Below are 25977 nucleotides of genomic sequence, written 5' to 3'. Positions count from 1 at the left end.
GTAAAGGAGACAAGGAGTCTGGAAACCTGAATTCCAGTCCTGGTGTTCTTTCTAACTGACTGACTGTCTCTGGGCCAGTGGCTTACTTCTCTGTGTCTTAGTTTTCTAATTTTTAAAATTAAGAGGTTGGATTAGATCATTAGTCCTCTACATTAAAATTATTTGGGGAGACTGAAAAAAATTCCCTATACCCAGGCTGTGCCCCAGGTCAATTAAAATCAGATTTTATGGAGAGGTATCTAATCGTTAACATGTTTTAAAGCTCCCTGTATGATTCCAACATACAGCCAAGGTTGAGAACCATGGACTAGATAATTTCTAAGGCCCTGTAAGATATAAAAATCCAGGGGCGCCTGGGTGGCGCAGTCGGTTAAGCGTCCGACTTCAGCCAGGTCACGATCTCACGGTCCGTGAGTTCGAGCCCCGCGTCGGGCTCTGTGCTGACAGCTCAGAGCCTGGAGCCTGTTTCTGATTCTGTGTCTCCCTCTCTCTCTGCCCCTCCCCCGTTCATGCTCTGTCTCTCTCTGTCCCAAAAAAATAAATAAAAAGCGTTGAAAAAAAAAAAAAAGATATAAAAATCCATTATTTGAGGAGCTCCTGGGTGGCTCAGTGGGTTAAGCATCTAACTCTTGATTTCAACTCAGGTCATGGTTTGTGAGTTTGAGCCCCAAGTCAGGCTCTGTGCTAACAGTGTGGATTCTCTTTCTCCCTCTCTTTGCCCCTCCCCAGCTTGCTCTCTCTCTCTCTCTCAAAATAAATAAATAAACTTAAAAAAAATACATGATTTGAATAAGTTATTGAGACAATATTTTCAAGTGCCATTGTAATACTTCCCTTGAATCTAGAGATTCTTTAGAATACATTCTTCAAGGATTTCTTAAAATAGTATTTGCTACCTCCTTTTTGCCTGCTAAATTCTAACAGGTATTTGAGCACCCTGGCCTAGTCCTGAAGGAGAAAAGAAAAAACTGCTTAGGTACACTTATTCCTTCAAAGGGAAAGACCTGTTTCCATATAATCAATACTCAGTGTTCTGTCCTATTTTCAACAATTTAGGGAAGAGACATTTCCCCAGTATTGTTTATATCCATCCAGTCTCAAAGTCAACGCCTGAGGTCAATCCATCTCAGTGGGAGCAGGAAGTGAACATGACTGGGGACATTAACTCTCCTTCAATATTATCTTTCGGGAAAAGATGGCAGACGGCACAGCTGTATGGGTCCAAAAGAGGCCAGAGTTTTGGAGGGTTTTAAATTTGTACGTTGACAAAAACCTTCACAACAACCCTTTGAGGTAGGGCCTATTTGCTCTCCCATATTACTGAGGAGGAACCACCTGAGGCTCAGAAATTAAGCAACTTGCCCTCAAACAGTGAACAAATGGTCCGTATTCCTAACCTTCAATCTATAGGCACTGTCCTTGGTGGCAGTACCAGGGGGTGAGGAACAGGTCTGGGGATCAGAAAACTCTGGATTTGAGTCTCACTAGTTAGAGGCTTGGCAAAACCTCAAGAACCTGTTAAAATTCCACTTTCTGCTCCATCCAACTGGGGTAATGACTCCTGCATCCCCTCTGGGTGAGGAAGAGGAAGCACCTCGTGACTACTGTCCTGTAAGATGCAGTCTGACCCAGGACTTTTCCCCCGTAGTTCCAGCCGCTCTGCATCTCAGCTGTCAGTGATTAGCAGGCACTTCTGAGAGAAGAAGCCAGGCTAATTTGTTCTTAATGTAATCACAGTGAATTATGTGATCTACAACAAAGTTCTCCACCATGCAATCAACTGTACCAAAAGAATTTAGTACAGAAAAATCTGTACGAAAGTACCAAAGATCGTTGCTTTAAAATAATCTATCATGATTCTAGATACTCTTAAACTTGATAGTAAAATGCAGTCAAATGAATCATCAAAATTTACAACAGAAAAACAGTAACATATGAGATGTAATGAGAGTTCCTCATTGGAAAGCCTCATTTAGGGGATATTTTTACTACAGAAGAAAAAAAAAATCCATACTTACCACTGTTTTCAAGCCGAAGATGGAATCTATTAGCCACAGGAGCCACTGTATATGATGTTACTGGACTATAGCCATTGTCCGAAGCCCACTTGAACAGATTCTCTTGGGTTGAAGGAATGTCATCTCTTACTGATTTGGTTGTTATCATGGATCTTTCACTCTCTTTCCCAAAGCCAATACTGTTAGGAGCCTGAAGATAACAGCAAAATTTCACTCGTGAGTCTAAAACTAAACAGTGCTTTAAGTACAAATTCAATATCTAGAATGAACAGATTCTACATTGCATATGAAGGAACTATTTATTCTTTTGATCCCTACTTTCCTTGGGTTAAGAACACTGATGTGAAAATCTTTAACAGCAGATTAAGAGAAATTTATTCATGTTGTTTGATCTTACCATTTGGGTTGCTTATGTTGATAAAAATAATCCAATGATCGATAAGTAGCTACATACTGAGTATACCTACTAGGTTACCAGAGTTAGTTAAATGTTTAAATTATATATATATATAGTACCAAACTTTCCCTTATTTTTATTTAAAATGATGTATAAAGTGTACAAATGTGCATGTTATACTGCCAAAAATATGTCCATGCTTCTATTTTCTGCACCCTAGATTTAAATGAAAGAAGGCACAATGCAGTTACTTCACTGTGGAGACCATCTCATCTTTGTAAACTATTAAATTCCATATGGTGCAACAACCAGTGTTGAGATTTCAGTTATAATTTATGGCCAGTTCAGCAATCCTGTAATTGTATTCATTTGTCAATTTTATTAACTGAAGATGCTTCGATTTTATGTTCCAAAAATTAATTAATTGATTTGGGTTACTGTCCCTCTAAGTGCCAATATTTTATCCAGCAATACCAGTAAGCTGACTTTCACTTGGTAGTTAATTACAAAATTAGAACTGAGTGATAGGAATCCTTCCGAGAAAGGACTGAGTAACCAGGACATGGTTAGTTTCCACATCCTCTGGCTCCTACAGCAGTGACCTTGTCAGACAGTGAAGGAGCTGACGGATGCAGAGGAGATCCCAAAGCGAAGGCACCGTAGTTTCAACAACTGCTCCAAGAAGACTGGAAAGCCCTTCCAGCATGAAGATTAGGCCATTTTCACGCCGTATAAAAATCACTTTAATTTCCATGCCCAATTATTTTCTCCTGCATACATGCAGCATTTTTTCCTGAATTCTCCATTTGTTTCCCATTCTGTGTGCCCCGAACATGACTAAATATTAATCCTTTCCCACTATAAAACCATCGAAGATTCACAGGCTCTAAGTTCTCTTGGCCTCTTCGGTGGTGGGATATTGGCTAAGGACACATATTTTCAATTCAAAGCTTAAAGGATCTCCCCCAGTATATTTTTTCTGTGACCCAAAGTGATTATCTGAAACTTCCAGAGCGGCCAGTCACAATAATGCATGCAAAGGAACCAGACAGAGTTTTAACCACGCTTTGTAGCCATTTGTGAAAAACTCAGCTTGACAGGTTTGGAATATTCCAGCACTTACCCTGATTTAGAGAAAATTCCTTAGAGGAAGGAAGGGTTAAAAAAAAAAAAAAAACTAAACTAAAATGAGGTAAGGAAGGATCCAAGTAGTTCTTTAAACTTAGTTTCCTAGGTGCAGCTTCTTCTAGTCTTTTAAAGCAGCATGTCATTTTGATTGGCGGGAGTTGTAACACTGGCCTAAACAACACAGCTTGGCCTCATCTGCCCTAGTCTTTCATGTTGTTGGACAGCTGAGAAAATACTGTATTTCCAGAATACTATCATCACAACCGCCACCTGTGTTTTTTGTACCAATATGGAATGATTTGTTTACACCTTTCCACATTAAATCTAGGAGCTGTCAGTACAACTCATATTGATTATGCCTCAAGACTTACAAGGCTAGAAATTTATCTACACGTTTGTAAAACAGCAAGCCTTGGCAAACTGGTTCCTTCCCAGCAATGAGCAAATTCCTCACCCTCTATTTCGGGATACAGGGAGTCCCCAGGCTTTTCTAAGGCTTCGGTGTAGCTACTCCAAATGGGAGTGTTCAAGGGGGTCTCCAAATACCACCACCATATTTCCACACCATATTTCCACCACCACAGCCACATCTTCATGAAGGATGATGAGCAAGGTAGAGTCTGAGCACTTCCCTCTTCCCCTTCCCCTCCACTGCCCAACACACACTTGCATCAGAAATGATGGGGTATAGGAGAGGTTGGTCAGAGATGTAGTCCATTCCCACTGGGATTAAAACATGTCTTCTCTAAGAATAAGCTGGCTGAGGCCATTTGAAATAGTGTAACCAAATGTTTCCTCCATCTATTCTTTTGTTTTGGAGGTTCCTCCAAAATGTGATTATGCACGGTCCATAAGGGACCTGAAGAAAAACCCAGAGCTGGGCACAGTAATGAGGACAGTTCTAGTATTCCAGTTCTTGTCCACAGTACTGCCCTTTGTGGCTCTTGGAGGGTGCACTCTGCCTGTGCACCCACCCCCTACAGGCACACACATGCCACCTGTGTTTAATGGGACTCTCCTTTACATTTACCCAATCAAGTGCCTTATAATTCCTTCAGCAGACATTTTTTCACTTTGTTTAGAGAAGTTAATTGCTCCTATAGACAAACTTTTGAAAAGTTTCCTGTGGAAGGAAGATAAATTCCCTTTTTATGGCAGGCACTATGCTAGAAGCCTTACATATGTTATTTAGTTCTCCTCTAAAATATAAGGAGGGTACCTGGGTGGCTCAGTCAGGTAAGCATCTGACTTCAGCTCAGGTCATGATCTCACAGTTCATGAGCTTGAGCCCCACATCCAGTGAGCTCGAGTCCTGCTTTGGGTGAGCCCTACTTCTCTCTTGCTCCTTCTCTCTCCCTCTCTCTCTTTCTCTCTCTCTGCCCCTCACTCAGAAGTTAAGTAGCACACGTGGCTGAGAACTCACCCTGTGCACACAGCCTGTCTACCAGGCTGTCTCTAAAGAAGATACTACAAACAAGGCCACTATGAACCATTTCCCTTTTCTAAGCATGAATGTATACTTTTTTAATAGTGGGTACCTTTCCTTCAGAGCATAGTCAGAACTCACATCTGAGACTGGGAGTTAGGAAATCAAAAAGCATGAAACTGATTGGGAGAATAAAAAAGAACATCATGAAACATTACCTAATTGTTTAGTAATGTTGTCATGCATTGTCCAAAATTGGCCTGGAACAGGAGTACAGCCAAAGAGAGGAATATAAACAGATCTTGCCCTGGGATGAGCAATCTCATTTCTAGTCTGTCTTACTCATATGAAAAGTGAAGACATTCAAAGTGAACTCCAGCACTGCCATGGACCAGGAACACATACATGCTCAGGTACAGAAAGAGCCACTGAAGGGTCAGGGCCGAAAGAACATTTACACAACTCCAGCAGGGAATTAAAATGTACTGTATGTTTTTTGCCTTTCAAAGCATAATTCCCTTTCCTGTTTTTGTTATTCTGAAATTAAAAACATTTGGTTGGTGTGCCAGGCAGCAAACGCTGCAGACATCCCAGGTCACCAACACCCCTCTGGCCAAGCCAGGGAAAGCAACTGTAACAGCTCTGACTTCAGAAAACTGCGGCTGGGCTTTGTTCTCGACACCAAATTAATGTATCACCTTCACACAGGATGGCTTATTTGGATCCTCTCACAATTAAAAAAAAAAACAAAACCCACAGGAACCAGAAACAATTACAGTACTTTAAAATTAAGATGTGTATGATTGTGGCTTTGCCTGCTGCTCCTGGTGAGTGCCTGTACATGAGGTAGCCCCAGCGGAGCACTGGCTTTGTCCACTGTTATACCACGTTAAAGGTGCCATGAATGAACAGCACCAAAACCAGAGGCATCCCTCCCCCAAAATGGGGAAAACATAAAACCCTCTCCAATTGCTTCAATGCAGGTACTGAAAGAGGGAATCAGACACAACTTTTTAAAAAGGCAATACATAAAAATTTGAGCCTACAAAAGAGATGCTAAGGTAATTATCTTCTTAAAAGTGATGAGGGGGGGGTTTTCTTGAACTTTCAATGTAATTTGTGCAACATGCTGTCACACAGTTAATGCCGTAAACATATTTGAAAAAGATTTATTTTACCAAATTTCAACATTTAATTTTTTAGGAAACTAGCTGCTGTCTGCCTATCATGCCAACCAACTAATAAACTTCTTAAGCATATCTCCTTCATGGAAGTAATGCTTAGTTAGGGAGTAGGCTGGGGGTACTTTTCCTATATTATTTCACTAACCACCCCATTACTGTGATTCTAGCATCAGTGTTTCACCCTCAGAAGTTAGAAGCAAGCAAAAAGGCATGCCAATACCATGTATTTATCTCTAAAAGAAAAGACAACAGTGTGAGCTGGGGTCAGCCCAATTTTCCACACCTTCCCTAAATACCTAACCCCAAATTAAGAGCTGATATTCAGTACCATGACAATGAGGCCATTACAGGACTGTCAACCATGAAAGGCCCCATTGTGCTCATTATTTTACAGTTACTCTGACTGGAAAGCACACTCATACATTTCAGGAATTTCACAAATGAGGCAACTGGGGTCTAAAGAGGTTAAGGGACTTGCCCAAGGTCACAGTTTGTAAATGGCAGTCTGGACTCAAATCTTGATCTTGACCCCAGAGGCCATGCTTTTAGCCACCACACTGTCTGCCCTTGTCAGGAGAAACCATGGAGCAGCCTATTTTATAAAGTGAAAAATCACAGAGAGCTCAGAGAAGCAGAAACTTCACAAAAATAATACATATAAAGCAAAAACGTCACAAAAATAACACATACAAGCACAGCTTAAATTGTTGCCATGCATCAAAACAAAGAAATGCTCAGCAAACTTACAACAACTCTCAGGTTTCCCTTAACATCAAAAGATTTGATCACCCAGTTGACAGACTTTTTGCACTTCAAGATCAGGATGAGATTTTTGACCACCTCAAGATCCTTTCGAGAAGGTCTTATGTCAATTATTATATCCACCTGGAAAGCACTGTGAATGGAAAACAAAGGCAAAGTTAGAACCCAAATGCCAGAGAGTTGCAACTATCTCCTCTCTTCCAAGTCTTCATGTTTCCAGTGTCTGGCCAGTTGATTAAAAAGCTGGAGTTGATCCCAGGCAAATGACATGTGCAAAACAGATTGTTAGTGCACACAAAACAAAATAGTTTTACATAACAATAGAAAAATACGCCTGCTGATAATTAGACACTAAAATTTTTCTCCTTCTTTGGGGGGAATAAAAAAGACAGTTACTTAAAGCAGCCACTGTTTGAAATGGATCTGGGCAACCAGGAATTTACTTTTAAAGCAGAATTGTTGGTTTTCAACCTTCAACACCTTCAGTGTGTAACTTTCCAATTTGCATATGCTCAAAATCCTTGAAGGTGGCAGGGAGGAGGGACGCCTGGTAGTAAAAAAACAAAACAAAACAAACCCCTGAAACAGAAAAAAAAAACAACAAAAACAACAACAACAAAAAAACTAGGACACTTAAGATGAAATAAGAGGTGAAAGGCTGGAGAATTTGACTTATATAAGGTTTGCATAAGCCATTACCATTTGCTACAGAATCATATCTACACTCACTTTCCCAAACTTCTGGATATACAGTTATTAAAATAAAGAAAACAGATGGTCAACCAACTGATTACTGGAAAATTGATGAAGACAACCCAAACTTCTAAGAATTCAGTATACAGGAGAATTTTTTTTAACCAAACAATAACATCTCTGTCATTCTGAATTTAAAGGAAAGTCTTTCTTTCCATTTGGTTTTACACACTTGTGAAGCACATGATGAATGATACACTCAAATGAAGCCTGAGGCTTAATATCTAAGCATGTTTGCCAGATTGATTCTATTCCCATTCTCTTTTAATTTTCCACAAAATTCTTCATGTGGGACAGAATGGAATCTTCCCCAAACTGATGCGTAGTTTATTCACCTTTGAAAGCAAAATTTGATTAGAATTTTAATTCTGAAATCCCTCTACAATATAAATTTAAGGCAGTGGTCCACAGGAATGCAGACTCGAGTAGAAGAAAGAGGCACTTTTCCTCTTTTATCCCCTTTTTAATTCCCTAATCATTCTTGATAGGGAGGGTTAAATTGCTAGTCCTGGGGCAGGAAGCTGAGGGTGGGAGATGGAGAAAAAGAACGTAAGCGAGAGGCAGGTTGTATCTAATGGCTCTTTGGTGTGTCGCCACGGAGGGCCATGCGCCAACACACCCACACTCACTCCCCCACCCCCGATGCACACACACCTTCATAGCACACACAGCTTTGAATGCAAATGTGCTCTGAGGATGCTGTGAATGGAATTTTATTAAAAACAGAATGTGATTAAAATTATAATTATGTTAACAGGCATATTTTATAATTTTTTATCAGGAATAACCTCAGTCAAAGGAGATAACAATGGAGCAAGAATTATTTTGTCCTGTAATTAATTAGTGCCTGAAAGTTCAAAATAGGCTTCAGAAACTCACCTAGAATATAGGGGATCTAGAGACAGATGCCGAAAATAAAATATACCACTGGTGCCTTCACTCCCTTCTTCAAAACTTCTGTTAATTCACCCAACGCATGAACAGCTCCCTCCCTCCTACACAAGTAGGGTTGTACTGTCTCTGCCTCAAGTTAGCACATATCTTTATTTTCATTTCTTTTCAGTTCAGCGCACGCCCACACACACACACACACACACACACACACAGTCACTCATTTACCTGTAGGGGTTAGAGCTGGGGGTAATTAACTCGATGATGTGTACTTCCTTATCCTGGGGCTGGTTGGATATCACACAACCCTCCGCTGCTTTGGGCTGAAGGTACTCAGCAAGGTAATTGAGCGAGAGAAAATTCTTCCCTATGTTGCACGTGGGAGGGAACACTTGATCTGAAAGAAACACAGGATAATTCATCACACCACTGAGCTACACGTTATCAGACTCGAAGGGAAGAAGGTGATAGTAACTGAGCAACTGCAGGACACAGGGAACCACAAGCCCTAGGGACGGCCTTAGAACTCAACCATTGCCTTGAAATACCTCCCCTATGGTCACCAGTGACCTCCTACTGACCAATTCTAGTGGCCTCTCTTGGTCTAAATCCTTTCCTTTCCTGTTCTCTGTGATACTGTGTTGTCCTCATCCACATCCCCTGACTTACCTCCCATCTCTTTTACTGGTTCCCCCTCCTCTGTCCATTCTTTAGACACCAACGATCCTCAATCTTGGGTGCACACCAGAATCCACCTATTTGAACTCCATCCCAGAGATTCTGAGTCAGAAGATCTGGGGGGCAGGGTGGTGCTAGGCAGCTTTCTTTTTGAAAAGCTCCACAGTTGATCTTGATACAAAACCAAGGCTAAGAACTCAATTCCTTCCTCAATCTTCTTTTTGTCTCATAATCTTCCCAAATGACCTCAACTGCTCCTAGGGCTTCAACCTGTACCTAGATCATGACTCCTTTTCTGAGTTGCAGTCCTGGGCTGGCATCTGTCTACCAAGTACCTCTCACCTAAAAAATCCAATAGTTATTTCATAGTCCACATACTCAACACTGAAATCAATTATCTATCCAGATAGGCTCCTCCTTGGATATTTGCTACTTCAATTAATAGGGGGATCAACCACCTAATCAATTCTCTGGCCTGCTATGTAGAATGAATTATTCCCTCATATTTATTCGTCACAGCACTACAGATCTAAAGACTGAAGGAGGGAGTTTGGGGGAAACAGTGAGGGCAGACTTTCACTCTTTCTCACAATCTCGTTACAGATGACTAATGCTTTTATAACACTTTACAGTTTACAAGGTGCTTTTGCAAACATCATCTCATTGTGCTAAGGGCTGCTCATCACCTCCACCAGGGAAAGCGATACAAGTACCAAGAGTCTAAAGATACTCCCACAAGGGCACATGCCGTTTACACAGCACTGTGGTTGATGGGATTTCCAGCCAGCGGTTTAAATGTTTAAACAGAACTTGAAACTGCTGGCAGGGTGACAGCTGGGACCAGTGTCAAGGAAGTTCTAGGTGTAGCAAACTTTTTTTCAGAAGGGGTAATTAATCAGAGCCCTGGCACTGTAATGAAACAAACTTCTGCCTCTTTCATTTAATGGACAGGATGTTAGGGTTCAAATACACATGCAAGTCTCACTCAGGAGAGAGGAATCAGCCCAGGAGGTCCCAAGATTGGCTGGGTACTGCCCTGCCCCCAACCCCCACCAAGCCTGGGTATCAGCGCACACTGTGGCATCATGGCTCCATGCACCAGGCCTAGAACAGAGGGGACCACAGGAGCTCACAAGGCCCCAGGATGCAGGCTCCTGCACAACAGACCTGGATCCTCCCTCTGCACTCTTCCCTGAAGACCCCCTTAGAGAGAAGAGGCCAGGGCTCCACTGAGGCAGCTGGAGTGGCCTCCCCTCCACGTCTGCTGAGGGTTTTCCCGGATGAACAGATGACGAATGCACACCCCATAGCTGCAGCCCTGCGGACGCCTCCCCCAGATCACAGGATGGAAAATGATACTACGGTAGCAAGACTGAAATTTAATCAAGAATCAGGGGGTGTGTGCATGGGCCAGCGACAGGCTAGTCTGGAACTCAAGAGACTAGGACCCTCTTGGGACTCTGGCCTGTGTATTCAGTTCAGTTCATAGTTGGGTCTGGTTTGCATCTGGCATGTAGTAGGCATATGGTACAGGTGTCCCGAATTAACAAACAATGAGGTGAGATTTGAGACAAATACCAAAAATTCACCCACGTTGTGACCCTCCTAAGCCACTAGGAAAGGTTTGTTTAAAAGTTGCTATTATTGAGGTGCCTGGGTGGCTGGGTCGGTTAAGGGTCCAAGTCTTGATTTCAGCTCAGGTCACGATCTCAGGGTTCCTGCGATCGAGCCCCGAGTCAGGCTCTGTCCTGACAGTGCGGAAGCCTGCTTGGGATTCCCGCTCTCCCTCTCTCTCTCCCTCTCCACTGCTTGGGCGCTCTTTCTCTCAAAATAAATAAAACAAAACTTAAAAAAAAAAAGTTGCTATTATTAAGGGCTCAAGTCCCAGATGCCATTGTCACTAGGTTGAATAAACTGATCATTTTCTGTTGCGTATACATGTGTGTGCCCGAGTTCTTTTCCCCCCAAATGACCTTCCGCATGCCTGGCATCAAAACCTATACCAACTGCCAAGTAGAAAGGAAACCACAAAGGGGAATCCCCGGGTAGAAACCTGGCAAGTTTTGGGGGGGGGGGGGAAGTCACATGCTTATTTGTATTTTAGGAAAGGTTTGACGACTAACTTTGCGACTTGGAATGATATACTCTGGGAACCTAGGAAGTAATGCAAACTCCTTGTTTTCCTGCTGTGGAAACTGAGGCTTACGTGGCAAATCAGAGGGGTGCTGGAAGTGTCACAGTTAATGAGACAAGTTGGAGTAAGAACGGAAAATCCTCAATTCTTCCATTCTAGGTGTACTGGTTAGAGCAGCAGTTCTCAAACGTGAGCACATATCCGAATCACCAGGAGTGCTTGTTAAATAAACACAGACGGCTAGACCCTACTCCCAGAGTTTTCAATTCAGTTGGTCTTGGGCGGGCCCAAGAATTGGCAATTCTAACAAGTTCCCAGGTGATGAGGATGCTGCTGGGGCACGGACCACATTTGAGAGCCACTGGGGATAGAACAAGAGGAGACTCTGCTCCTCTTGCTTGGGATCTTGGCTTGGGATCCCTAGAGGTAGCTAGCGAGAGATGGGCAGGTTCTGGGAAGCTGGCTGATGAGTCCTGCTCAGTGAAGCCTGATCCATGGTGACAGACAACATCACCCTGTGGTCCACTGACCTAACCAAGGAACCTCACTTCCCCCAACGGTTGTTCTCCACGGTGTATACCAGTGACTTATACCTGACTCGTGTCTGGAATTAAGTTTCAGGGGCTCCAAAGGTGTTACCAAGGAGTCACCAGTTTTTACTGGACTGAACTGGACTGAACATGGGGGCCTTTGAGTTCGTTCCTGACTCAGTGTGTGGCCCTGGGGAAGTCACTTAACTAACCCTCACTCTCAAGGGAGGCAACAGCTGTGCATAAAAGTTCCTGCACTGTCAAGAGAACAACTCAACAGCTCTAAATGTTACTATAACACATTTTCTTATGGTAACAAATTCCAAGTGGGAGGGGGGCAGGGGATCAATATCCTTTTACGCTACTAGAATTCTGCTTCAGAAATGCAGGCCATTCGCCAGGGCTTAGAACCTTTGTTAAAGAGGTTTTGCATTTTGTTCCAATGGGAGCTGACCTCTATTACAAGTTACCTAACCACCTAAGAGTTCAGTAACAAACTCCAGCTTTTGTATCCAACACTCACCTAAAATTCTTCTCTCTACTCTGCTAAACAAGTCTTTCCACCCAGTTGGCCTACTTGTATTATCAGGTTGTGCCTACTTAGCTAAGACTTAAAATACAGCATCAGGAAACAAGCATTAGACTCGAGGGTCAGGAAACCTGGGTTTGAATTCTGACTTCACCACTTACTAATAATGCGGATTTGAGCAAGCTAGCTTAACCCACCACTAACCCCTCTGTAAAAGGGTGGAAGTAATGGTTTCCTCGTAGGATTACTGGTGAGGTTAAGTGGGGTACCTGCGAAAAGAAAGCACCTGATGTGGCCTTTGCACTTAGCACATACTCCAACATCAGAGTCCACCTTTCCTGCATCTGTCAAACAGCCCAGGTTTAAGAACGGGCTGGAAACAAGCATTCAACGAGCAAGGCTGTGCTGCCATGCTGTCTGTGAAAGAGGTGACAAGTACTGTCGAGTTCAACAGAAAGCAGATGGAAGCTGAAGACCTGAAATGCAGTTTTCACATACTCACCTGACTATAACAAGGACTCATTCACAAGAGTTGTTATTTCTAGTAACAAATGGGGTCTCCAAATATACACAACTAAAAATTATGATGAAAGAAGGTATTTTTAAAAATGTGCTTTCAAACTGAGTTACCAGATATTTATATCCCTCTGCAAGGCAAGGAAATTAAAACGGGCAAATCTCTTATCAAGGCCACACAGTTCCTTTCTCCAATAATTTGTCCTTGTAATGGGCATTAGTATTAAAAATATATTTAAGCACTTTTCTTCTGCTATTGTCCAAAATTTAACCCACGTCTCAAGACCATAAACCAACACTGGCTTCAAATGTTTGCAGATCAACAGGTAAAAGGAAGCCCTAACTGTTGGCTCAGCTAGCCAACTCCCCCTCTATTCCATTAGCGATCACCTCCTTTCCTTCACTTCGGATTCTCACCCTTCATTCACTTCCGATTTATGTGTGTGGACGTCTTCTAAACCCTGCACCACAGCCTCCTCTCTTCTCTCAACCATGCTACTCCCAACATCCTGCTTGGCCATTACCAGGCCTGTTTCCTCAGGGAAAAAAGAAAAAAAAAAAAAGAAGGGAAGGAAGAAATGTGAGGGGAGCAGGCCTGGTGATCTCTCAGGTCCCTGCCAGCTACAACATTCTGTAATTCTAGGATTCCTTGCCCTAACCACCTGGTCTCTGAAAAGAAAACAAGTGACTGTCATAAATCAGTCATTAACTGAAACCACGTAAAATTTACCTTCCCCCACTTTAACGTAAATGTTTCTTGCTATCTTGAGTTCAGTGAATGAAGTGACTGCTCCGTACTCCTTTCGAGCCCAACTTAGCAGACGGTCGTTTCTATAAGGGAATCTCTTTTCTTCTGTTTTTGCTGACAAGGAGAAGTTTCCTGATGAAAACTGGACCATGGAACCCTGAGACACCTAGAGGAAATAGAACAATGTACATGTTTAATGTGGTGTAGTCACCTGGAGCCGAATCATAATTAGAGAAAGCACTTATCAGACAATGGGTATTTGTCAATCCAACCTCTTCTCTTTGTTATACAGGTGGATCTTTTTTCAGCAGCTGATTCAAGAAACAGTCCCAAGGCTACTTCTCCCAGGAAACAACAAAGCTACCAGTGACGCAAAGAACCACTGGTATTTTTAAGAAACGAGTGACACAGGATTGTGCCATTAGAATTTGTAAAGAACTCTGTGATAAGAGACTGCAGAGTGCATTGTGAGTCATCACAAGAATGATCATTGCTATCTTTCCTGATATCTCAGTTGAAGGCCAACCTTTCAAGTAAAGAGTTTCTAGCCTAGTGGAAACTAGGGAGTGTGATCATGGGCTTGTCATGGGCTTCAAGATCAGGGCAAGCAGGGGCGCCTGGGTGGCGCAGTCGGTTAAGCGTCCGACTTCAGCCAGGTCACGATCTCGCGGTCCGTGAGTTCGAGCCCCGCGTCGGGCTCTGGGCTGATGGCTCGGAGCCTGGAGCCTGTTTCCAATTCTGTGTCTCCCTCTCTCTCTGCCCCTCCCCCGTTCATGCTCTGTCTCTGTCTGTCCCAAAAATAAATAAAAAAAATTAAAAAAAAAAAAAAAAAAAAAAAAAGATCAGGGCAAGCAATCCAAAGTCCAGTTAGCAAGTAAACTTGATGTCCAGGTCTTCCATAACTGCAGCCTCTACTGACAGCCACCATCCCAGAGACACTGGTTTGTGCTGTCCTGGGCAATGAGATAAAGAGAATGGCTGGAGGCTGTCAGTCTTCTATGACACTGAACTGCTGCCTAGAAGTGAGATGAATGTATGTTACAATTTATTTTGTGAGACCCCCAAACACCCACAGATAATGAAGTCAAGAGGCTGTTAGACTGATCCTAATAAAACTTTCAGGATGAGTTATGCAAGCACCACATTCCTGCTGGATGCATCTAGACAATCGCTGACCTAGCACATCATGGTATATATAATTAACACATACAAAGGAGGAAAATTATCATCTTGCTGCTGCACTGCAATCAAATTTAGTCCTGGTGAAAATATGCACATGTCATCTTAATTGGCTAGCATTTATAAAAGTAACTGATTTTATGAATGTCAGGGTGAAACCTCAAACTGTCAGCAACAAGGTTCACAAATTCCCAAGCCACACTGCTATAAATGTATTAAATTTCACATTAACTATTTCTCATTAACAAAGAGCAAAGGAGTTTCCGAAGGGGGTTACAAATAACCAGACTAAAAGCAGGCTGAGGGCAGGGGTTTTGCTTAGGGTTCTATTGCTTACAGCGATGTTTGCAACCTTAATGCACAAACAACATAGTACGTACCCCAACTATGTGCTAGGCACTGTTATTTTCTATTCAATTATACACAGGTACAGTAGTCCCCCCTTATCTTTGAGGCATATCTCCCAAGACCTCCAGTGGATGCCTGAAACCACAGACAGCAATGAACCCTGTGTACACCATGTTTTTTCCTATACATAACTACCTATTGTAAAGTTTAATTTATCAATTAGGCACAGTAAGAGATTAACAATAATAGCTAGTAATAAAATAGAGCAAATAAAACAATATGTTGTAAATAAATATGGTCTCCCTTTCTCAAAACATTTTACTGTACTGTATTCACCCTTCTTCTTGCAATGTCAGATGATAAAATGCCTACGTGAGCAGATGAAGCAACATAAAGGACGTAGGCAAAGTGACACAGTGTTAGGCTACTACGGACCTTCTGACAATTCATCAGAAGAGGAGCATCTGCGTCCAGACTGCGACTGATCAACAGTAACTAAAACCATGGAAAGCAAAACTTTCAGATCAGCAGGCACTACTGTGTATATTTAAATGCTAGCAAAGACGTTCTTCGCCAAATTGATTCCATGACCTACTAATGCTGTGGTCTCACTCTTGGCTGAAAAGCAGAAGCATCTAAGAGCTTCTAAATATTATGAGGTCCAGGCCACACTCAAGACCAATGAGAACCTTTGGGATGGGACCCAGACCTCAGATCATTTTAAAGCTCCCTGAGTGATTTCAAAGGTCAGCCCTGGTTGAGAAGCCCTTCCTTAATTGGGACTGAGTGATCTGTAATTTTAAAAGCACTATTATGGGTCAGGGGCAGCATGGGCACCTTGCAGCTTCCTCTCTACCAGTGGTTCTTAACTGGGGTGATTCTGTCCCCCAGAGGACTTTCGGCAACATCTGGAAATATTTTTGATTGTCACAACTGGGAGGGAAGAGCTACTGGCATCTGGCAAAGAGGCCAGGGATACTGCTCAACGTTCTACAGTGCACAGGGCAGCCCCCATGACAAAGATGACCGAAAATGTCGACAGTACTGCCCCTGAGAGATCCTGGTCTGACTGAATGTTGCTAACATTCAAACGTCTACTGGATCCCCAGATTGAATCCTCAAGTTGACAGTCATCTCTATGCCAGAATTTGGGCCGTTAGGTACTTAATAAAGAATAAGAGAAGCTTCCTGGTTTAGGAAGCCCAAAACTAATCATTACTAAGCTGGACATAAACCATGGCCTCTAACAATAGTTACCACCTCATGCACACCTACTATGTATCAGGTACCACGAAGTGCTGCGAAGAATGCTAATGACATTTGCTAAATATGTCCTGATGCCAGTTACATATAAACAAAATCAGTGGGGACTGTCCAGTTTTAACCTTGTTTTGAACAATGCCCGCAGAAGAAAAAGTTCCTGAACCATTTACCTGCCAAACAATAACCATGCCAACATATGTATAAACCCTCTGAGAATTAGCTACTCACCAACACTGAACTTCAGTGTTTATCTGATTTTTTATGAGTGAGGCACTGTAGTAAAATCTTCTTTTCACTGAAAACCACTTGTGCTAAAAAGTCATTTTTATCAAGCCTGTCACCAAAAAACCCACAACAGTGCAAAGGCCTTTGTCCCTCTGCCAGCACAGTTCTGAATGTTTCGGCAAGTATCCCTGGATGTTCCGCTCCTTTTGTCCTCATTCATGTTACAGCCATAAAATAAAGCACTCGAGTTTTAAACACCATGTACCTAGAGTACATTTCTTCAGAGTAGAAGGTGGGGTATACAGCGTAAGAGAGAAATAAGGAGCAACTCCCAAATGCATCCGAAAGTAACAGAAAAGCAATACTAGGGCATGGCTGATTCTTCAAGAAGGGGCAACTCCTGGCTGATCCCTCCATGTACCACCAACCCTGCTCCAGTCTGTCTTCTCCGGGGGCCAGCAGCAAGGTTCATCCACTCACAGCTGAGGAATTTGGAAAAGGAGTTAACTGCCGCTCCTCAGGCACATTCCAATAAGAAGAAAGCCAAGCTGCCAGAGGCAGTGAAATGTCCCTGACTGCAGGTCAGTGGAAATTTTCTGCTGCGGCACGGGGTTAGTCAGCACTCCTCCTGATCACCAGTTCTCCTGGCTCTGACAGAGTTGCACGCTGACAAAAGTCGGCCCTAACCCCCACCGAGTTTTAGAAGGTGTTGTTATTTCCATCTGATCCTCAGGATGACCTATGAGCTAGGTTACTAGGATTTCCACAGTGGAGAGGAAGAAACCTCAGAGAAGCTAAATGGCACACACAAGGTCAGAGGATCGGCATGGGAGCAAGACCAAACAGGAGACTTTGGACTCCTGGTCACAGTGAGCCTCTGTGCTAACCTTGCCAGAAAGAAGACCTCATTAGCTCCCGAGGCAGATTTCTGTTCTATCTATAAGATTTGCCTTCTACCCATGTGTCTGAGCTATGCCTTCCAGATGAAGAATTCCTTCCTCCTTCCTCCACGAGACAAGCCTTCAAGCATCTGAAGATGTCACTTGACTCCAATCCTGACTCTACTTCTTCAGAGCACTATTTCCAGCCCCCTCACCTCCTCCTCAGATACTGTGGTTATCAGTTCTTCACCAGCATAGTCTCTGAAATGTGGTGCTCAGGACAAGACTTGGGGTTTGGGGTGTGGTCTGACAAATGCACCGCAATGGTTAATTATGTGCCAACTTGCCTGGGCTATAGGGTGCCCAGTAATTTGGTCAAACATAATTCTGAGTATTTCTGTGAGGGTGTTTGTGGATGAGATTAACATTTAAATCAGTAGACTAAGTAAAACAGACTGCCCTTCCTAAGGTGTGTGGGCTTCATCCAATCAGTTGAAGGCCTGACCCCACCCCCGGAATAAGCTCTTCCAGGTTCTACAACAGCCTGCTGGCCTTCAGATTCAAATTGGGGCATGGACTTTGCAGATTCTGGACTTGCCAGCCTCCATAATCACGGGAGCCAATTCCTTACAATAAATCTTTTTCTACATATATGTGGATACTGCATGCAGCCCAGAATCACATTTGGTTTTCTATCAGCTGAACCCTGCTGTTATCTCATATTCATTAATTTATACTTCAAACATACACCTGCCAAATATTTCTTGAGCACCTGCCTCATCTGTGCCGGGCACTGTGTTGGAGGTGCTGGGGTAATCGCACAGAAAGGTGACAGATGAAACTCCCCGGCCTCGTGGAGCTTACAGTCTGTTAAGGAAGCCAGAGGAGCACAATAAATAAGCGAAATATGTAGTATCCCAAGAGGTGCTATGGAGCAAAATAAACTGAGAGAAGGGAAGGCTTAAATGTCATGGGGAAAGTCCAGCTGAGAAAGTCACAGCATAAAGCCCTGCGGATGTCAGAAGGAAAAGCATCTGTGGTTGAAGCAGCAGCGCATGTAAAGGTCTGGCAAGCGGAAAGGAGAGAGGCGGGGCCGGTGTGGCTGGAGCACGGGGATGGAGCAGGAGGGACAGGTAGATGAAAAGGTCAGAGAGGTCACAGAGCTGAGAAGGTCCAATCTGACCTTGCAGACTGCCACTAAGGACTATGGTGTTTAGTCCGGGTGAGATGGGACACCACTGAGAGTTCATGAAAACATCTAAAAAATTTTTACCTCTGGCTGCTGTGGCCAGTCTAGATTGAAGAGCGGCAAGAGCAGGAGACCAATAGTAGGCTTCTGCAATAACCTCAGGGAGAAAGAGCAGCATCTCACGCCGGGGAGGTGGTGGTGGAGATGGTGGCACCTAAATCCCCAGGGCTCATTTTACCGGGTTGAGGCTCTTTCCATCCTTCCCTTACAGCAGTAATTCTTTCATAGAAACACAAAGTCTTATATTTATTCCTTAGACCCATATTTCAAATCTGTGTCGGACACATAAAAATCCTTATTCTGGGGGCGCCTGGGTGGCTCAGTTGGTTAAGCGTCTGACTCTTGATTTCGGCTCAGGTCATGACCTCACAGTGGTGGGATCAGGTGACGCATCGGGCTCTGTGCTGAGCATGGAGCCTGCTTGGGGTCCTCGCTTTCCCTCTCTCTGTCCCTTCCCCGCTCATGCCTGCACTCTCTTTCTCTCTCAAAATAAATAAATAAACATTTAAGAAAATCCTCATTCTGTTAGCTGTCAATATCACTGAATTTCACATGCGTGCCTTCTATACATTCATCTAAACACTTGGGCAGTGGAATAAGACCAGGCTAAGGTCTGTGACTTACAGGTATACTCCCATGCTGACCCAAAGATGTTAAACAGCACATGCTGGGGTCCCAGGTTGTTCACCAACTACAAAGTAACCCCATAGAACTGTCCTCACCTGGTCTGTAAGGGCATCATGCTAGAACCTGTTAAGAACCCTGCTGAAATAAACACATGATCTATCACTGTCATCCCCTCTACCATCTGGCACTCTAGTCTCCTACCTGATCTTCATGGTATGGTATCCGTATTAGAGTCTGGATTGGGTTACAGTCTGTGGAAGAACACAGACATAAAGAGAATAGCAAAAAACAATATTTTTCTAATACAAGGAGGGGTTACAATCACAACTTCAAGGAAAATAACTAGGGGTGAATATGGAAATGTTTTAAAAAATGTTAAGAGCAAGGATTTTATATTTGGATAAAATGGCAGGTATTTTCTATTTACTCCACCTTATTGGTGGGTTCTTGCCATGCCGCCACCCCATTTCTGGCCCTGTATCTCAAGACACCTGCATCTCAACTACTAGAGTAGCCCCCTATCTTCCAATCTGGTCTCCTTCCATCACTCCTCCACCCTGTTGCTGGGAGATCTTTCTAAAGAGTAAACTCATGATGATGCAGGACAGTATCTAAGCATCTTAAATGGCATATGACCAGAAAGGGCCTCTGCCTGCCCCACTGGCTACCACTCCCCAGTGTACTCACCATATGGAATCGCTTGGTGGCAGAACACATCCTGCTACTTGAGGCTCCTGAGTCTTGTTACATCCAGGTCCCTCCCACCTGGACTGCTCTTTCCAGCCTTCCTCATCTGGTAACTCTCCTTGAACTTCCACAGAACCACCTTCTCTGTGAAGCCTCCCAGACTCCCCTTCTGTCTTCAGGGTGGAGCAGCACAGAGGTGCCTTGTCAGACCTCTAGTCGAGCCCCTCTCTCACATGAAATGTGACTCTTTATCAGCAAAACTGATAAAGAAAAACAGCTCAAGGGTCAATCAAGCACCTTGCTCATTCTAAATCTCCGGGGCTTTCGTGGCATGGAGCTTGGCACAAAGCAGGGACTCCATAATTGCTTGCTGAATGAGAATCGGTTCTGTTACTTACAGGAAAGGATATGCCATAGTTTCTTCATTCTTGTAACCCAAACTCCTTACTTCCCTCACTGCCTGTGGAAATGCTCTTTCAGCCAACATTTAAAGCCCATGATTTGCCTTTTCACCCAATACCTCCACCTAAAAACAAATTCTTACATCATTCCATGTCCTCCCTTGAATTCAGCGAACTTTCCTCCTGCTTGCTAATTAAAACCCAATCCTCTGACATTCCCTGACATGACAAACATCTCCCTGTGGGAATGAACGGAGCATAGAGCTTTAAGAATCCCGATCCTTGGCAAGAAGGGGCAAACATGAAGCACTTTACTGCCCAACAAACCCCAGGCTACTGAGATGCACACTGAGCCACCTCCTGAATGCTCTTCCCTACTTAAACCATGCACGACATTTGTATTGTAGATTCTGGTTATGCTACCAGATTTTTTTTTAAAGAGCAGAACATTACTCTATCTGCCAGTGCTGGGAGTTTTATTACAAGAACTTACGGCTAGGCAACGAGAGCCAAGTTTATTATTTTTTCTGGATCGGATTCAACAACCTTGTCCAAAAGAGCAAGAAAAAAGCAAAGAGGCAACCAGCCCTTTTTGTTTCCACACCTGCATTTAAACTTTAACTCTTAAAGTCCTAAGCAGATCCATGGAAGCCTCAAGATTTATCTCCCAAGTTCTAGTGAGGTGAACAAATCCTGGCCGATGGGTGCAGTCACCATTTTCCTGGAACTGAGGCTCTCTGTTTTAGCACTTAACTCAGCACATCAGCTGACTCAGAGGCCTGGTGGTTGCATCACAGTATCCCTGTGGGCCTCCCCCGAGTTAGTTTGGTCTTCGGTGAGGGGGGAGAGAGAAGGTAGCACCATACTATAAGGATTCAGTCATCCTATGCCCTTCCCCTCCCCTTCCTCTATGCCTTCCCCACTGCCCTCACCTTATGAAGAATGTTCCCTGATGAACAGTCCTGATAAGGAAGTCCCATCTAGGGGCACCTGGGTGGCTCAGTTGGTTAAGCATCTGACTTCGGCTAAGGTCATGACTCGTGGTTTGTGAGTTCAAGCCCCGCATTGGGCTCTATGCTGACAGCTCAGAGCCTGGAGCCTGCTTTGGATTCTATGTCTCCCTCTCTTTCTGCTCCTCCCCTACTCATGCTCTGTCTCATAAAAATAAATAAACATTAAAAAAAAAAGAAGTCTCATCTGAAGTTTCTCCTCACCCAGTCACATGTTATCTTCTCATGGGGCCAATTAAAAATTACAATCCAACCACCCAGCAGCCCCCACTCTAGCAACCCTGATACACCCCCAAAACTGCCTTCCATGTTCTTGGAAAGTCACCTTCTAAACTACCATATAATTTACTTATTTATTATGCTTATTGTCCATCTCCTCCTACCAGAATGTAAGCTCCTTCAGAAGCTGGGATCTTTGTCTGCTTTGTTCATGGGTATACCTCAAGCACCTAAAATAGTGCTGTATTTAGAAAAGATATTCAAGAAGTATTTAGTGAATGAATGAATCTTGAGGTCCAATCAACTGGTAGTACCTGCCTAAAGTTCTGTGCTAAGAAGGACTCTGAGGTCACTCACATACGGAAGTAGTGGAGAAATGAGAACGAGCACTTCGATCAGTCACGTGTCTGCCAATGGCTCAGAGCACCCTGTACCTGCTCTATAGCTGTCCAATACAGTAGCCACACTCCATTGAACACTTGAAATATTGCTAAATAAACTGACCTGTGTTGTAACTGCAAAATACATACTAGATTTTGTACTGTGTCATATAGTACAAGATTAAAGAAACCTCAACAATTTTTTATTGATTATGTTAAATGCTATTATGTAGATATACTGTGTTAAATTACATATGCCATTACAAATAATTTCACTTATTTCCCTTACTTTTTAACAATATATTTTTATGTTTATTTATTTGAAAGGGAGAGACAGAGGGAGTAAGAGAGAGGGGGAGAGAATGAGCATGTGCGGGGGGAGGGGCAGAGAGAGAAAGATGGAGAGAGAGAGAATCCCAAGAGGGCTCCATGCCGTCAGTGTACAGCCAGACTTGGGGCTCGATCTCACGAACATGAGATCATGACCTGAGCCGAAATCAAGAGTCAGACACTTAAGTGACTGAGCCATCCAGGTGCCTTTCCTTTCCCTTTTAAATGTACTAACAAAAGATTTTAAATTCCCTCTGTGGTTCACATTTTATTTCTATTGGACAGTATTACTCCAGAACCTCCTCCAATATGATTGTAAGGAAACACTGATAATACCCATCTATCCATCTGCTTCTTGATCTGGTCTCAGAACATAAATTAATGTCAAGAAGCCATCTCAAATCCAATGCTTCACAAAGTGTGATCCTTAGACCAGTATAATCATCCTGGAGATTCCAGGATGGGTGGGAATGTGGGGTCCAGGAAACTGCATTATAACCTTCCTCCCACCATCCCATGATTCCAATGCATAGTTAAGGATCATTGCTGTAGGCCATAGATACAAATATTATTTAAATTTCAAATAATCTTTGTGAAGCAAGCAGGAACAGGATTGCAGCATGGTGATCAAGTATGAATCTTCTTCTCTGCAATGGTAGAAAAAAGAAAAAAAAAAAAAAAAACAGGACGAGAGAGTAAAGCCAAGTCATGGATAGAGTCATCTTCTTGCACATCTGAAAAGAAAGAAATGGGCCTTGTGAAATCAGAGGAGACACAGCTCCCCAAAGATGAAGAAAAGCCTGCTGACATCGCAGAGGAAAATCTGTTCCAGGAATCACATACACAGGCCCTATAGCTCAGCTGTGGTCCATTTGGAGCTTGAGCTGTGGCTGGTGAGCGCCTGCTATTCAGGTTACAAAGCTCCGTGGGGCTGCTCTGCTCACACACCCAGCTTCACACATTTACATGACTTTGGCATTGATGAAAGTGCAGCGTGTGGACAATCAGGATCAGCTCCTCTCCCTCTTCTATCTTGCCCTAACCATAACTTTTACCATTCCTATTCCTTTTCCCTGACTCCTGTGCAGACAAATCTCTTTTTGGAGTTGCCTGATTGGGAAAATAGAGCATAACAAGGAAAACAAAAAAAGCAAAGAAAAACACATCGACATTTCCAAAACACCTGTGGTGTCAAGTATTTGCTAGTTCCTTCCATTCTAGAGGGAAAAAAGACGTAAAGTAGAATAGGCATTTCTCTTGAATTTAGGTTTTTATATAAATAGTATTGATGGCAGATGGGTCCTAGAATTCATCTAACAGTGCCCACACAGAAAGGCATTGAGATGATGCTTTGGTGTATTTTGTGCACAAAGTCCATCCAGTAAAAACAAACTAACATAAAGTACTGGAACAGTACTGAAATATTTACCTCCCAAATGAGGACTAAACCCTACATTCTGAAAGAGGAAAATCACACGTTTTTCCTACCCAATTCCTGGGAGGGCTGTGCTTGCCTATTTCCTCCAAAGCCACGTGATGTGAAATATGATCTGAAACATGTTTTCTATTAACCATATATCATGACTCAATGCTTTTTTTTTTAAGTTTGTTTCAAAGAAATAATAACTTCCATGCCCATGAACCTACAGTCTTAATTTGTAATGCTACATATTCATGAGCATGTGATTATGGCATCTGCCAATCGTGCATTCAAGAAACACAAATCCATGCAACCATTTAAAAATCTTGGGTGATTTTAATTTTGTATCTAAAACCAGATTACCTTCTTCCTTTAAAATGACTTAAAACTAATATTCAACGCTTTTTCTCAAAACATTCATGATGGGTCACCCTCTGCTTTTAATTTTTATTTTTGCTGAAATGGAATATAGAGAACTAAAGGATTGAAACAGCCCTCTGTTCTTAACACCCAACATGTTTACACATGCCAAGAACAAAGCTCTGAGATGCAGCCCTCTCACTATAAACATGCACAAACTTGAATGTAAGCCACTACAAAAGCAATCCTCTAATCTCCCGTGGAAATGTTACAGAAACGATGGTATATGTGAATATACAAAGGGAAGCAAAATATGTCACTGCATCTGAAAGACAGACTCAGTCCACACAGGTTACCAAATTAATGAAGCATGAGCTGCTTTACAATGTAGAGTTTTCCAAAGTAGAGTCCCAGGTCACAGAGGGACCCTTGATGGTCTTACAAAATGAGCTCTCCAGATTCCTAAACTTACCTTTCTCATCTGCCAGTGTTAGCAGGATTTTAGGATGAGCATGATTCAAAATTCAAAGCGTACTTGCCATCTAAAGGGTATTTTTCCAGGAAAAAATAAAATGTTGACATCATTATCATCACTTGCCATGATCCTCTATTTGTTTTTGCCCTCCAAACATGCTTCTGGGAATCCCTAGCTAGGGAAGATTCTTTTATTTTTCTTTTAAGTTATATCCAATCTGCCAACCCAGGTTCAAGAGCACAAACTGAACTTTGTAAGTGCTTGGCTCCTAATAGGTTCCTAGAATTCTCTTTATAGAGTTCCTCTTCATCAAAATGGATAATCTAAGTTCTATTTTACAGACAAGGAAATTAACGCTCAGAGAAGCTACAGGATCAGCCTGAGGCACACAGCTGGTAGAAAGCAGGCTGACAACGGAACCAGAGGCTTTCTTTCCCACTAGAGAGCTGTTTCTACTCCACTACCATGGAGTGGTCAGCTACTGAACTCAAGAAATCAGTAGATCTGGGTAGACAGAGCCCCACCTTAGCCTCCTATCAACAGAACACTGGGAGAGAAGAGTCATGAAGGTTCTTACTGATCACTTACTAAGTGAACGTTTCATAGATTCTGAATCTTCATATGGGACAACTGAAGATACTAGTGCTCTGAGAGGTTACATAAAGCCCCAGATTGCATAGCTTTAGCAAGAGACAAGTGCAGAATTAAAATGTCTATTAGACTCCAAAAACTATGCAATACAAATCCAGGCTTTTAAGAGAGTGAAAAGGGAAAGCAGTAAGACAAAGCAGGGGACTATGTCCTTTTCTGACGTTTGCATAGAGATTCCCCCATTCCGTTTGGTTATTTCCTTCTCTTTCTCCCCCTTCCCCAGCAGTCTAAGGAGTTCAGCTGGAAAAAGTAGGGGAGAGAGAATGGAAATGGAAGGGGCAGACAGAAATAGTGATGACTGTTATGGGAACAAAGTAATTACTTGTTGGGAAGAAGAAAGATTGGGTATAGTAAACAATAAAAGCTGCCAAAGGATCTGAAATCGTTTGAAGAGAAACTATGGTAGACCTAGGATGGCAAGAATTATCAGGGTGTATAAATTTAAGATATAAATGCTCCCTGTGATGGTCAGTTTTATATGTCAACTTGGCTTGGCTATTATTATTCCTATTATATCCTATTATTCAATCAAACTCTAATCTAGATGTTGCTGTGAAGGTATTTTGTAGGTGTGATTC

At 42.8% G+C, this 25977-nt stretch overlaps 1 protein-coding gene across 3 annotated transcripts in view; it reads right to left on the bottom strand.

Annotated features, from left to right (window-relative positions):
• Window positions 1–25977, bottom strand: part of TGFBR3 (transforming growth factor beta receptor 3) — a 207080-nt gene that overhangs the window by 40107 nt on the left and 140996 nt on the right. For all 3 annotated transcript variants that reach the window (XM_058716599.1, XM_058716601.1, XM_058716600.1), the window contains 4 exons: window positions 13677–13860; window positions 8788–8956; window positions 6901–7048; window positions 2019–2208 (listed from right to left, as the gene is read on the bottom strand). In XM_058716599.1, coding sequence (XP_058572582.1) covers window positions 2019–2208; window positions 6901–7048; window positions 8788–8956; window positions 13677–13860 — 691 coding nt within the window. The remainder of the gene's footprint in view (window positions 1–2018; window positions 2209–6900; window positions 7049–8787; window positions 8957–13676; window positions 13861–25977) is intronic.

The sequence above is a fragment of the Neofelis nebulosa genome, chromosome 2 (assembly GCF_028018385.1).
Source record: "Neofelis nebulosa isolate mNeoNeb1 chromosome 2, mNeoNeb1.pri, whole genome shotgun sequence".
In the NCBI taxonomy this organism is placed as follows: domain Eukaryota; kingdom Metazoa; phylum Chordata; class Mammalia; order Carnivora; family Felidae; genus Neofelis; species Neofelis nebulosa.
This window is presented reverse-complemented; position numbering and strand designations above follow the sequence as displayed.